This window comes from Hypanus sabinus, chromosome 11 (assembly GCF_030144855.1).
Source record: "Hypanus sabinus isolate sHypSab1 chromosome 11, sHypSab1.hap1, whole genome shotgun sequence".
NCBI classification, from domain to species: Eukaryota; Metazoa; Chordata; class Chondrichthyes; order Myliobatiformes; family Dasyatidae; genus Hypanus; species Hypanus sabinus.
Window position 1 is genome coordinate 8665964 of NC_082716.1, and position 13811 is coordinate 8679774.

The 13811-nt window shown below is 48.1% G+C and overlaps 1 protein-coding gene across 14 annotated transcripts in view; it reads right to left on the minus strand.

Annotated features, from left to right (window-relative positions):
* Positions 1 to 2077: 2077 nt before the first annotated feature.
* adgrl2a (adhesion G protein-coupled receptor L2a) overlaps positions 2078 to 13811 on the minus strand; it is an 840245-nt gene continuing 828511 nt past the window's right edge. For 9 of the 14 annotated variants that reach the window (XM_059983762.1, XM_059983755.1, XM_059983756.1 and 6 more), the window contains 3 exons: positions 11736 to 11832; positions 7397 to 7525; positions 2078 to 2955 (listed from right to left, as the gene is read on the minus strand). In XM_059983762.1, the coding sequence (XP_059839745.1) occupies positions 2210 to 2955; positions 7397 to 7525; positions 11736 to 11832 (972 nt within the window). In that variant the 3' untranslated portion in view covers positions 2078 to 2209. Of the gene's footprint in view, positions 2956 to 3569; positions 3622 to 7396; positions 7526 to 9763; positions 9958 to 11735; positions 11833 to 13811 lie in introns of those variants that run through there. The other 5 variants (XM_059983767.1, XM_059983768.1, XM_059983766.1 and 2 more) reach the window with 5 other exon arrangements.

Here is a 13811-nt window from a genome sequence, read left to right on the forward strand (position 1 = left end):
TTATAAAGGCCAGCATACCAAAAGCTTTCTTCACTACCCTATCCACATGAGATTCCACCTTCAGTGAACTATGCACCATTATTCCTAGATCACTCTGTTCTACTGCATTCTTCAATGTCCTACCATTTACCATGTATGTCCTATTTGGATTATTCTTACCAAAATGTAGCACTGCACACTTATCAGCATTAAACTTCATCTGCCATCATTCAGCCCATTCTTTTAACTGGCCTAAATCTCTCTGCAAGCTTTGAAAACCTACTTCATTATCCACAACCCCACCTACCTTAGTATCATCTGCATACTTTTTCTGAATGTTCAGCTGACAGAGTCTGGGTTTAAATTCTTGGCCAGAAAACACCATTGATGATAGTGACAGACCCTCAGCCCGCCTAGTAGTCTTGGTGTCAAGAAATGTAGGGGAGGCTTGGCCCAAACGCAGAGCAGAAGAGATGGGGCAGTCACTTCAATAATAAACCGCAAAATAACAAACCAGGAGGGGCCACTAAAGAAGAGAGAATGGATGCTTAATGCGACAAAGCAACAAGATAATTGAAGGCAAGGAACAACTGGATGACAGCTGGGTTTAAATAGGTTGCAGGAGATGAGTTGGAATGAGTGGCAGAATTCAGCTGTTAGCCGGGAAGTGTGCCTGTTTGTGAAGGCCTCACACTTGGTCTCAAACCTTGGAAGGACCTGTGACTTAATGTGAGTAGTACTTTGAGCTAGGGGGAAAGCAATACATGAAAGAAAAACACTTGTCTCTCTTGTGTTATCTGCAAAATTGTCACATTTATTTACTGTCAAAGAAGTGTTAAACTTTACATCAGAGATTAGTGGCAAGGGTCCCATTATTAACAGGGAGTACACAAAATTGATATTCTTGAACTATATATTTCCTGGGAGGGGTCAAATCCTGATTCGCAGACCTCGGTAAATAAATAAACTCTTGAGGGCTTTAGGAGGAATGAATCTTTGCAGAGTTAACGCTGACGGTCCGAGAGGGTCAACCTCCTCCTCTCATTGGCTGGATCAGGTTGGCATGACATTAATTCAAGTGCCTTTCAACCCACTCCCCACAAACCCCCCCTCCCTGCCCTCCCTATCAAGTATAATACATTAAAACAAAGGGAACCATATCTCAGCGCATTGAAACCGATGGGGCAACTCAGCTATGTCGGCAAAGATTAAAAGGACAAAACTCATTTGGCCAATGAATATATCATTAAAGGCAATTCATTAGAGGGGGCAAGAGAGAGTGGGAGAGAGAGAGAGGTAGAGAAAGAAAGAGGGAGGGGGAGAGAGGGTGGGAGGGGGAGGGAGAGGGTAGAGAGAGAAAGTGAAAGAGAGAGAAACCTTTCTTACAAAGGCTAGTAATGCAGTAAAAAATTGAAAGACTTTTGGCTTAATCTGCACAATGGACAACTTCCAAAACAAACCCCCCACATTTCATCATATGTGCAACTGGGAGATTCACACAATATTTTCATCAAATGTATTCCGTTTAAAATTCTCTTATATTTAGGTCTGACAACGTATTCGCTTTATTTTACACTAGCATTACAACAAAATATATCTTCTTTAGCCGTTTCTCAGTGAGAACAGATAGCTATACAGCTGAGCAGATGTGAGGTGCAGAGACTCGTCCAAAGAATGGAGAAGCCACGCCTCCTAAGGCCGGCTGAGGCCCTCCCCCTGCCCTTGGCGGAGCCTCCCTGTGAGCATTAACAGTACTGTAGACAACCTTCGCAAAGTTGGAGACCTGTCCCTCGTGGTTGAGCCCGGAGTCCGGCTTTGGTTGTAGGATGGGTCAGGAGTGAGGTGTGGAGAGGGGTTGGGAGGGAACCAAAGGAAAGCAAGGTGCAACTATATACACAACTAGGAAACCATTTTCAAAATGGTTGCCTAGACTGGCTCTCGCACCAGACGAGCTGGGGCATCAACCCGCGTGCCTGGTCTCACTTGTGACGGAATACCAATTTCTGCCTTTGCCTCACAGACGTCCTCCCACCGGACCAAGCATTCCTTCCCACGTACATCCATATAACAAGCACAAGGCCGGCATCTGAAGAGGTCCATTAGTTTTCCTGTGTGTGTGTGTGTGTGTGTGTGTGTGTGTGTGTGTGTGTGTGTGTGTGTGTGTGTATGTATGTGTCTGTATGTGTCTGTGTGTGTATTTTTGTCTCACTGAGTCTTTGAGCGCTTCATTTCACAGACTGGTGATCAACTGCATTTGTCGTTCCCGCACATCCCCCTCCGGGATGGATTCCTCCTTGTTAATGGGGATAATATATCCGTCACTGTTGCCCCGGCTGATCTGATAGTACGTTTGGAGCTGGTTCACGCCACCCAAGTTGGGCATACTCTTGTAATAAAGGTCCTCATTCTCGCTCCTCTTGGAAGGTGACAAGTCCTCCTCAGGCCCTGGGCTGTTTTCTGGGTCCGGCGAGTCCCTCAGGTTGGGCATGCTTGTGTAGAGGGAGTCTCTGTTGGGTGACGGCAAGGGCTCGTCGGGGCCGGCGACGAAGGCCGGCTCAGTCCGCGGCTGCTCTCCTTTCTGCTGATGGTACAGGAGGGAGTGAGTGCGCTGGGGGATGAGCGGCGCCTCTAGCTCTGGTTGCCTGGGGTCACCGGCCGCCAGGGACGAGGCGTCGGCCACGATTGCGTCGTCCTCGCTGCTGCTCCCCCCCACTGGAGGGGCCGCCGCCGGCTTGGAGGGTAGGCCGCGCTCGGGATGGTGGGCCTTGAGCCCCCCGGCCCTCAGATTGTTGTGCACCAGCTCAGAGATAATCATCTTCTCGAAGGCCGTGTCCCCCAGGCTCAGTCCGCAGTCCAGCGCCTGGACGCTCTCGTTGCCGAAGTCCCCGTTTTGGATGGAGTAGCTATTGTTGAAGTTGCCGTTAAGTGGTAGGGTGTCCATTGTGCTTGCGTCCCGTCCGTTGTTCAGTGAAGGCCCTGGGGAGGGAGGAGAGAAGGTGTGGGGAGGGGAAGAACAAAGGGGAAGAGGTGAAAAACACATGGCAATTAGCAGTCCATCTCCACCTGAACTTACACCTACAGAGCAACCTTCTGGGGAAGGGAGAGGAAAAAAAATCAACCCTTTTAACGTAATCCAGGACAAAACGGCCAAGGCGGCTTTGGTCATGTTGAAGGGTGTTCCCGCTTCCCCATACTGTCCGCTCAACCCCCATCCCACCGGGTGTTCGAGCCAATCCGCTACAAGAACCCACCTTGTCCTGAAGTACCTTAAAAGCCAACTCGGGGAGGTTTGGTGGGGGCTCAGGGATGGGGAGGTTACAGAAGGGAGAAAACGTAGCACCCACAAAGGACGAGCGCCAAATGGACAGACCAATCCAAAAGCAGCAGGCAAGGATGAAGAACACGGCCTCTAGCGACGAGACGTGGTGATGGAAAGCAGGGGATGACAGGTGGTGAGGGGGTGAAAGGGCGGGCAGGCATGGCAAACACAGAAAGGGTTGTCCTCTTCAAGCAACACAGGGGTGAGGGGTGAAGGGAGATTGTCGTCACCACCTGGACACACGAGAGGACAAGCGGCTGGGTTGACTCACATGGGCAATTCACATCAAGTCTGTCTGCTCAGGCTAGCAGTGGTGAGAGTAGCTGATGCACAAAAGAAAGCAGAACGATCAACTGTAACACGAGGCGAGGGCCAGGTGAACCAATCAGAGCGCGGAGGGAAGAGACATATAGCGGTAGCCAAGGCCAGGGCGAGATGCGGGTGACACGCAGGCCGATGACCCATTATTGTTTTTTTTAAACAGGCAGGATGTGATTGGAAGGGAGGGGGCTCGGCCTGGAACCCCTGCCTTTTCCGCCTCCCCCCACGGACGTTACCCGGCCTGCTGGGTGTTCCAGCACCTCCTCCTGCTCTTCCTTCCTCATTTCTGGGGCTTTTGCTCTGGGCTGCAGGCGAAGCAGGGAGGGGGGAGAGCTGCAACAGACTGGATCGCAAGCAAAACTGAGAGGGGTGGGGGGGGGGGGGAAGGATGTTTGTCTTTCTCTTTCTGTCCCTCACCCCTCCCAACCCCAGCTCCAGCCCATCCTCACCCCTCCTCATCAGCAAAGGTCAAAAGTGTCTGCGAGTGCGCTCACCTAACCCACCTATTGCAGGGTGTTGGGTGGACTCTCGGTGGAGTCGGGTTTGAGGGAAGGGAGGTGGCCAGTGCTGGCCACGTGTGTGGGTGGGGTCTCGGGATGAAAAGGAGGACCCTTTCCTTCGTGGAAGTGGTTGGGGGGGGGGGGGGGGGGGGGTGGCGGCGTTCACCACCCGCCTGTTCTCTCTCTCACCCGATTCCTCTGTGGCGGGGCTCGAACAGCTGATGAGCACGGGGCGCGTCAGGGTGTGGAGCTCCAGAGCAGCCTACCACTCCCCCGTTGTTGGCTACAGTCTGGCAGCCACCTTCTGCACTACGCTCAGTCTACTTCACTGCCCTAACCGTATCTGCAGGGGGTGTTGGACTCTTGTGGATGGGAACCCATTCCGAAAGCAGCTGGGTTCAGTGTGTCCCCAGCAACTCAGTTTTGTTGGGCAGGGTAGGAATGCTCAGACAGATACATAAGGGTAGAATGCACATCCGTCCCAGGGCAAACCCTGCCCACAGATACCCCCTCTGGTAATCATCTTGGCACTGCAGGTTCAATGGTGCTCACGGAGGGGGTGGAGCGGCTCTGAAGTGGTGGGGTTGAGGCATCAAAGAGATCAGGAGCCAGGATCTGAGGAATCCTGCAGTGAGAGATCATGGGTTCATGGGATCATGGGTTCATGGGTTCAGGAGCCAGGCTGTGGGAGGTGGAATCAAAGAGTGGAGGATCAAAGGACATGGAGTGAAGGGCCATGAGGTGAGAAGTTATGGAGTGAGAGGCCAATGGTTGAAGGGCAGGGGGGTGAAGGGTTAGGGGCCGAGAAGTGAGAGGTCGAGGAGCATTGGAAAGGGAAAACAAGCCAGGCTGGATCAAGCCCCAGTGACCATGACTGCTCATGCACATGACCATGAGAAGGTAGCATTACAGTCAGTAGGACATTGGGTTACTGGCCTAGACCAAGGTCTGGCTTGGCTTCAGTAAGGCTGACCTGGCTGGAGAGGTACAGGGTCCTTCCCTGGTTTGGTCTCTGCTGGTGTGGATTCGAGCCTGACAGTCCTTGCCCTGTCGGAGTGCAACCACCCACTGCTGCTTTCTATTCTGTGCTGATGTGAGAGGGGTGGTGTGGGCTTCACCTGTTGACCTGTGCCCCTTCACTATCCTCTCCGCTCACCTCACTGTCCTAACTTTACCCATAGGACGTTCTGACTCCTGTGGGCAGAAACCCATTCCGAGTGCAGGTGGGTGCAAGGTGTCAGTATCAAATCAGTCTCACTGGGGCGGGTTGGGACACTCTATAATCTTTTGAAAGAAGGGGAAATCTGCTGACTGTCCAGTCCCTGTGGACCAGCTCACATCCCCCCCACCTCCCCCCCCCCATTCTCTTCCTCCCTCAAGCTGAAGGTAAGGAAGAGTATTTGCCCTATGGCCTACGAACTCCAAATACATTCCTCCACCTAACCGTCTGCTGAAAAGGGTGGGACCAATACTCAATGCCAGCTCCCTGAATCTCCAGCCATAATGAACCCAGTGCCCATTCCAACAATAAATCTAAAATAAAAAGGAAACAGACATGCCAGAATTTATTTTTACATTTGATAGGAAAAGTTAAGTGTGTCTCCCATACTTGTCTCTCTGTAGGTCACTAGAGTGAAGCATAAGGAGAGAATAATAGAAAGGCAATGAAAACAAATGAAAACTTGGGCATTTTATATATATATATATATATTATTGTAAGTTATAGCATATTTTATGTATTGCACTGTACTGCTGCCGCAAAACAACAAATTTCACAACATAGGAACGTGAAATATACCTGATTATGATTCAACATACCACATTTGAAATACATGCTCTTTTCTCTCTCCTTTCTCTGTCTCTCTCACACATTCTCTCTTCCCTTTTCTCACCTTCTTTCCCTCTTTTTTCTTTCCCTCTCTCCTTCTCTTCCCCTTTTTCTTTTCCATCTCTTTCCATTTCTGCTTCTTTCTGACTTTGTGTCTGTCTCTCACATACACTTTCTCTCTTTACCTCTTTCCCTCTATTTCTCTGTTTCTGTCTTTCTCTTCCTATTTGTCTTTCTCTTCCTTTCTCTGTACGTGCGTCTCTCTTTCTCTCCCCTTTCTCTTTCCCTCTTCCTTTTTTTCTGTCTTTCTCTCTCCCTTTCTCTTGAAGTTTCGTAATCTGGTCCCAGTGTAGATCTTTGTCAGATCTGAAATTGGCGACCAGTAACAGGTACTAGGCATTATGCCCTTTTTTGTGCGAGGAACTTTAATAGCTATCTCCAGTCTCAGTGGGAGCCTCCCCTCTTTCCCCCGATGCCCTACCCACTGAGGATGATGCTGAGGCATACCCTTTGCCCACAGACTCGATGAGCCAGCCTCCTCCGAAGCTCCTGCTGATGAGTGTGGGGTTGCAAGGGTTGAAGTAAATTTCTCCTCATCTCCAAAGCCCACCAACAGGTGGGAGGAAGGGGTTTGCCCCTTCCCGGTCACCAGGAACATGGGGATGCTGATCCTTCAACCCCTTGCACCCACTGTCCCCATCTGATAAGTCACCTCTAGGTCAGGTAGAAGGGGAAGGGTTTGAGGCCTAGTCTTGGGGTGGGCTTCCTTATGGATACCAGCAACCTGAGGGATGGAATGGGGGTGGAGAGGGAAGTGTAGACGAGGGGGGAATGGTGTGAAGTATGGGGGTGCTCTGCGGGTGTCAGGCAGGGAGGGTGGGGTCAGGAGGAGGAGTGTGAAGGAGGGAGGAGGAGTTTGTCAGGAAGGGCAAGTTCAGGATTATGTAGGGAAGTAATGGTGGTGAGTGCAATGAGAACAAGGAAGTCAAGGGTTTGGTTATAATTACAAATCTCCTTTGATTGATCCCCAGGAACAAAATAAAGCAATTCCTCACATCCAGAATAACACACACAGAAGACGAGGAGCTCAGCAGGTGAGGATGCCTCAAAGGAGGTGAATAAATAGTCAACGTTTCGGATCGAGACCCTTCTTCGGGACCTGATGAAGAATCTCGGCTTGTAACGTCGAGCCTTGAGGAAAGGTCTTGGCCTGAATTGTTGGCCTCTTATTCTACTCCATAGGTGCTGCCTGAACTGCTGAGTTCCTTCAGCATCTCGTGTGTGTGTGTTGCTCTAGATTAACAGCATCTACAGAATCCCGTTAGTTTACGATCCACAGGTCCCTCACATTTTCCAGCACAACCTTGTCTACATAATTCTCCTTCCAACGGCAGCAGACATGATCCAGTAATAGTGTTAAGTCTCTTTACAGAAATGAAGGAGGCGCACCTGGTGAACTAAATACATCAGCTGATGGGGCATTAAAGACAACAGTTTCGGCAAGCAAGGTGTTATAAGGGTTGTTAGTGCCATGAGGCCGCAGAAGAGGATTTGTTAGTAGATAATTGCCTGTCATCCCTAGAGCAACAAGACAGAAAAAAGAGGTGTCAGTTCAGATTTTCCTTCATTAATCTCATCAAATCTCACACAAACAAGGGAATGAGAGAACACAGTGTGGTAGCATGGCGGTTAGTGTAACGCTTACAGTTTCAATTCCCACTGCTGCATGTATGTTTTCCCTGTGACTGCGTGGGGTTCCGCCCAGTGCTCTAATTTTCTCCCACATTCCAAAGACATACGGTTAGGGTTAGGGTTAGTGAGTTGAGGATGTGGCCACACTTGTGGGCTGCCTCCCGCTCAAACCTTAGACTGTGTCAGTCACTGACACAAATGACACATTTCACGGTATGTTTCAATGTACATGTGACCAATCAAGCAAATCTTGAACCGTTATCCTTCCTCTCTTAATAAACACCAGGCCAGATCATGCATCACCACCTTGCATGGAAGGGCCACTGCACAGTCAAAAAAAAAGCTGCCGAGGGTTGTAAACTCAGTCAGCTCCATCATGGGCACAAGACTGCCCAGTATCCAGGACATCTTCAAGGAATGATGCCTCCATCATTAAGGACCTTCACTATCCAGGACATGCCAACCAGGTTCAGGAACAGTTGTTACTCCTCATCAGGCTCTTGAACAAAGGGGATAATTTCATTTGCCCCATCATTGAAATGGTCCCACAACCAATGGACTCACTTTCAATGACTCCTCATCTCATGTTCCTGATATTTATTACTGACTTACTTATATTATTGTTTCTTCTTTTTGTATTTTCACAGTTTGTTGTCATCTGCAGTCTGGTTGAAAGCCCTAGTTGGGTGGTCGTTCACTGACTCTGTTATAGTTACCATTTTATAGATTTGTTGGATATGCCCACAAGAAAATGTATCTCAGGGTTGTATGTATGCCCTCTTCTCATTGCTACGGTACAGGAGCCTGAAGACAAACACTCAGTGTTTTAAGAGCAGACTCTTCCCCCTCAGCCATCAGATTTCTGAATGCCTGAAGACCACTTTGCTCTCTTTATGCACAAATTATTTTACATTTTGTAACACAGCAATTTATATACTTATCTATAGTACTTTTATGTTTAGTAATATTTTCTGTATTGGTCTGCACTGTTGCCACAAAACAACAAAATTCACAACGTTATGTCAGTGATAATAAACCTGATTCTGAATTCAGATGGAAAGGACACTGAAGTGAAAACTGGAACACGTTTGCTTCCTCACAAAGAGGTAGGGAAGGAAGACTCACAAAAACTGTGACAGCGAGGGTGATTTGGCAGATGAATATGTGCCTGAGGAACTGATGCAGGACACAGGGGTTTCAGATTTTTGGACCATTGGAATGTCTTCTGGGGAAGGTATGACCTGTAGCAAAGGGAACCTGAGGGAGGGGTGGGGGCAATATTCTTGTGGGCAGGTTTGCTAGAGTTGTTAGGAACTGGAGTGATAGGGCTGAGGATGGGGTTACAAACAGAGGCAGTGAGATTATCAAGAAGAACTGGCAGATGATAAGGAAAATAGGATGAATTGAAGTCTTACAGGGGGCTGAAATCAAAAAGGGTGACGAATATAGGACTGAAGGTGTTATATTTGAGTGCATGTAGTATACAAATCTCCAAGAGAACTGCAGCCTTGTCATTGGGTTTGAAGGCTTGCATGCCTCAATGACCCGGAGAGCTATGCTGGCTGCAGTCGGGCTTTATGCTTTGGCTCTTGGCAGTGTCACCCATGCTAAACAGGTCAAAGGTTAGAGGCCAGACAAAGAGTGGTCCAGCGGTCCTCCAGGTTTGGGGGTTTAGCTCAGGGCTAACAGCAATGAAGAATCCTTAACATCTGAGTGTGATGGTAGTCCTGAGTCTCCATGTGGGACTTGTATGACTGACAGTGGTGAAAACCGAGAGGAAGCTACTGACATGATGAAGGAAGCCCTGAACAATGCCAGAGATGGAGGGCCGTCATCGCTGCCCTAAACGCCTGCCCAGTTACAGGCAATAAAAATACGGAATAAATTAGTTGAACTTGTAGCACAGTTACAAATTGGCATGTTCGACGTTGTGGGTATTACTGAATCATGGAAAAATGGACTTTAGTTTGCACAGCTTTGCAGCAGCTATGTGACTTCCAACAGGAAAGTGAAGAAGATTGGCTGCAAGGAATGGCCTTGTATCAAGGAAGACCCAGTTTCTGCCTTAATGATCACTTTCCAGTTTTATAACCCCTCAGTAAGAAAATTATATTCTGAATTAACTTGTTGCTCTTGGTGATGCTTCCAGAGCTGAACTGCTCATGATGTGGTATCTTCTGATTCAGGGAAACGAAAAAGCAAATTGGGTGGCAGCTTTTGCCGATTGTCCTGTTCAGTCTGCGAGGGGAAATCGCACTTCCAATGGCCTGATCGTTTACTCCTCTGTCCCATTCCCACGCTGACATCTCCTCGGCTCCCTAACAGCAAAAGTTATTGTGAGATTGTGGTACAGCACCTCAACTTCTGACTCATTGTGTTACAGCCTTCAGGATTCAATGCTGAATCCAGTGGTTCCAATTTATCAACTCTTCCAGTCTCATTCGATTTACTTACCTCCTTTCTCCTTCTGATACTTCAGTTTTCATTGATCTCTTCCTGTTTACAGATTCCCTCCAGACACATTCAGTACTGTTTGCCCTTTGCCCTTGTCTCTCAGTCAGCTGCACCTGATCTCCACTCTATTACCTTCTCCTTTCTTCTCTTTGCCCTACCAACCATGTCACCTCCTGGTTACTTAAGATTGTCCTAGCTGGGGTTGGGTAGTGGGGCTAAGCTCCCACTACCTTTTAAATGCTCCCAATAGCAGACATCTCAACTAGCCTCTGATAACTAAGTTCACCTCCTGGACTTTACGTCTGGCTTAGGTGCTAAGCCTGGCAGAACAGTTTCTATTGACAGGAGAAGGGGCAAAGGTGGGTTTAACTGGTGCCTTAAAACTATTCGCTTCAGGCAGATGGGGCACATCAGCCATGGTTGGCAGCTCATCTAGGACAAGGAAAACTCTGATCACAGACCTTTGCTGCCTTGCAGATACGCCCGCTCATGGGGAAGGCTTCGGGAGTAAACCACGAGGGAAAAATCTGGAGCTGGAGTCTATAAGGCAGCCCTACCAAGTTCAATGCTGACTGGCAACTCCTGCATCGCTGCTGGTGCCTAATCAGTCTCTGGCCGTTCCTTTGGGATCATCAGCTCTGACTAGAGGGGGAGTGTGCCACATAGGCAACTGCTGCTCTCCAAATTGATTTGCCCTGGCTTGTATATCTAGAGAACTGGGGATGCATTATCCATGGTCGACTCTGACCAGCCGAGACCTCAGCATCAACTCCCTCTCTCCCCCCCCCCCCCCCCCCCCCGTTTCCCTGCACTGTATGTCCCTTCTCTAACTTGTCCCACTGCTGATGAAAGAGACCTAGACTGGCATGTTAACTGTTTCTCCCAGCACAGATGCTGCCTGACCTGAGTATTTTGGATTTCATTTCAGATTTTCCAGCACCAGTGGGAGTGAAAGAAGTCAGCCTGGCAGCCTAGAGGTTAGTGTCACACTCTACAATGCCAGGGACCTGGGTTCATTTCCGCTACTGTTTTCCCTGTGGGTTTCCTCTGGGTGCTCTGGTTTCTCCTCACATTCCAAACCTATACAGGTCAAGGTTGGCCAGAATTCAGAACCACGGACAGGTTGATGACAAGAGATAATTCAAAAACAAGGCCAATTCAAGCATCTGCCTACACATATGGTGAGTGGCAGAGGAAATTTCAGCTGCACATATCCTCCCCACTACCTCAGGAACTCCCCCTGACTACTTTGCTGAGGTCAGCCTTTTTGCAACAGGCCTAAAATGGGGCCTGGGATTTTCCTGAGCTGTGGCAGCCACTAGATAAACTCTCTGGGTTAACTGAAAATCATAAATAAAAAAAAAATTCTCTGCAATTACATTTACATGTTCCTGCATTGATCCAGTGACCAAATTCATTGTTCTGATTCAGGATAGGTTGAATCTATCAGGAAAAGAAGCAGCCTAGCTTTTTGTTTTAAAAAAAAGTTTGCCATTCAGAATTGATGATTATGAGAATTCTAGGCCTGTGAGGTATTTTTTTTTTTTACAGAGCTCCATCACAGAGATTAGGAAACGTGACAAACGACATTCTGAAAGACATTACTGTTTGTGAATATTTAGTTTTATTCCCAGGAACTGACCTTGGTTTAACGTCGAGGTACTGTTGATTTCACCTGAGATAAAGGAAGATTCTGATTGTTTTCGCACAGTGTCGTTCCACATCCTTCTGATGCGACTCTGCAAACAGGCCAGATAGGCTGGGTGAGCAAAAAAAAAGAAGACGACTCCGGAACAAAAAAAAATCAGGCCACCATACATGAGAGGCTGTACGGTGGGCCGAGCCTTGGTGCTTCTCGATGCCGGCCTGACATTACCCTCAGAATGGGCCTCTGGAACAGGGAGTGGCTTGGCCCTCCCTCACTTGCACGCTTATACACTTCGAGGGAACCTCTGACCACACTGGCCCTGAAAGCGCAATTTTCTAGGGCACGCCGTCTCCTCGCTCGATGGTAGGATGCCCATTCGGGCCCTGGGTGAGTAGGCCTTGTGTGTGGTGCTATGCTACAAGCATTCTGCCTTCTAACCGAATTCCCGCTTGGAAGGGCAGCATTCCCTGCCTGGCATTCTGTCAACCCCCATCCGCCTGCTGCTGTTCTGTCTCCTTTCGCTGGCATGGTTTCTAGTTGGCAACAAATCCCGATCCAGACACTTCTCAGATTCAGGATATGTTCGAAATCTCACCCTCAAAAGCACAATGATTACACCGAGACAATGGGGCTTGGGAGAGTTGAGGCACATCTCACCATCTGCTGAACACATTTTAAAACTTCTAGTAATGAAATATGCAGTTATCTTAAGTACTGTCTTTTTAAAAAATTGCTTCACAGTCAATGTTTCCGCCATATTATGTAAACATTTGGCTTACGTTCTGAGCTGGCTTCCTTATACTGATATTTGATCTGTAAGTGATAACAGATAAGGTTCTCGTTACAGTGCTTGCAAACCGCACCTTGAGAACTCCCAAGGCGACAGGCTGCTGACTTAAGCGCGAGATGAAGAAAAGGGTTTAAGGATTGCCATAGAAGACTACAGTCCAGAAACAAGATTCTTCAGCCCATCTAATCTGTGGCAAACTGTTATACTGCAACTTCATAGAACTCTGGTTAGGCACAACATCTGGAGCACTGGATACAGTTCTGATTGCCCCACTATAGGAAGGATATTGAGGCTTTGGAGAGAGTGCAGAAGAGGTTTACCAGGATGCTGTCTGGTTTAGAGGGCATGTGCTATGGCGAGAGGTTGGATAAACTTGGGTTGTTTTCTCTGCAGCAACAGAGGCTGAGGGGAGATCTGATTGAGGTTTATAAGATTATGAGAGGGATAGATGGAGTAGATTGATAGAAATGTCTAATTCCAGAGGGCATGCATTGAAGATCAGAGGGAGGAGGTTCAAAGGGGATGTGAGGGGTAAGTCTTTTACTCAGAGACAATGCCTGGAATGCGCTGCCTGGTGAGGTGGCAGAAGCAAATACCTTAGACACTTTTAAGAGACACTTAGATAGGCACATAGATATGAGGAAGATGGAGAGATGTGGACATAGGGTTTTTGAAGTTTACTTTTTAGCTGGTTTGGCACAACATTGTGGGCCAGAAGACTTGTTCCTGTAATGTACCGTTCTGTGTTCTAATCCCCTTGACCTGCACCTGGACCATAGCCCCCCATACCTCCTCCCATCCATGTGCCTATTCAAACTTCTATTAAGTGATAAGATCAAACCCACTCCCCCCTCGTGTTCCCCTTAAACATTTCAAATTTCACTCTTAATCTATGACCTCTAGCTCTAGTCTCACTCAACCAAAGTGGAAAAAAGCCTACTTGCAAATTGCGAAGCTGAGAACATTGGCAATGTTACAACAGTTAACATCAAGGCTGAGCGAGAAGAGAGTGTTTTGAAGTGTTGAGATCTGTGAGGCAGGAAGTCGGTAACAAAACGGAGAGGATAAAAAGATCTTAAAAGAAGTTTTGCAAGAAGGAAAGAATACAGACTACTATTAAGTGCAATATGGCACAGAACATATACTTGGGGCATTGATACAGGAGACAGACAGAGAGATGACTGACCAGTTTTGTTGGCATCTCTTTTGCTGTTCAGATCAGACGGGTTAAGTGCTACCCATTTTCCCTCTAGCAATGCTCCGTAGCAGTGTTCTACACT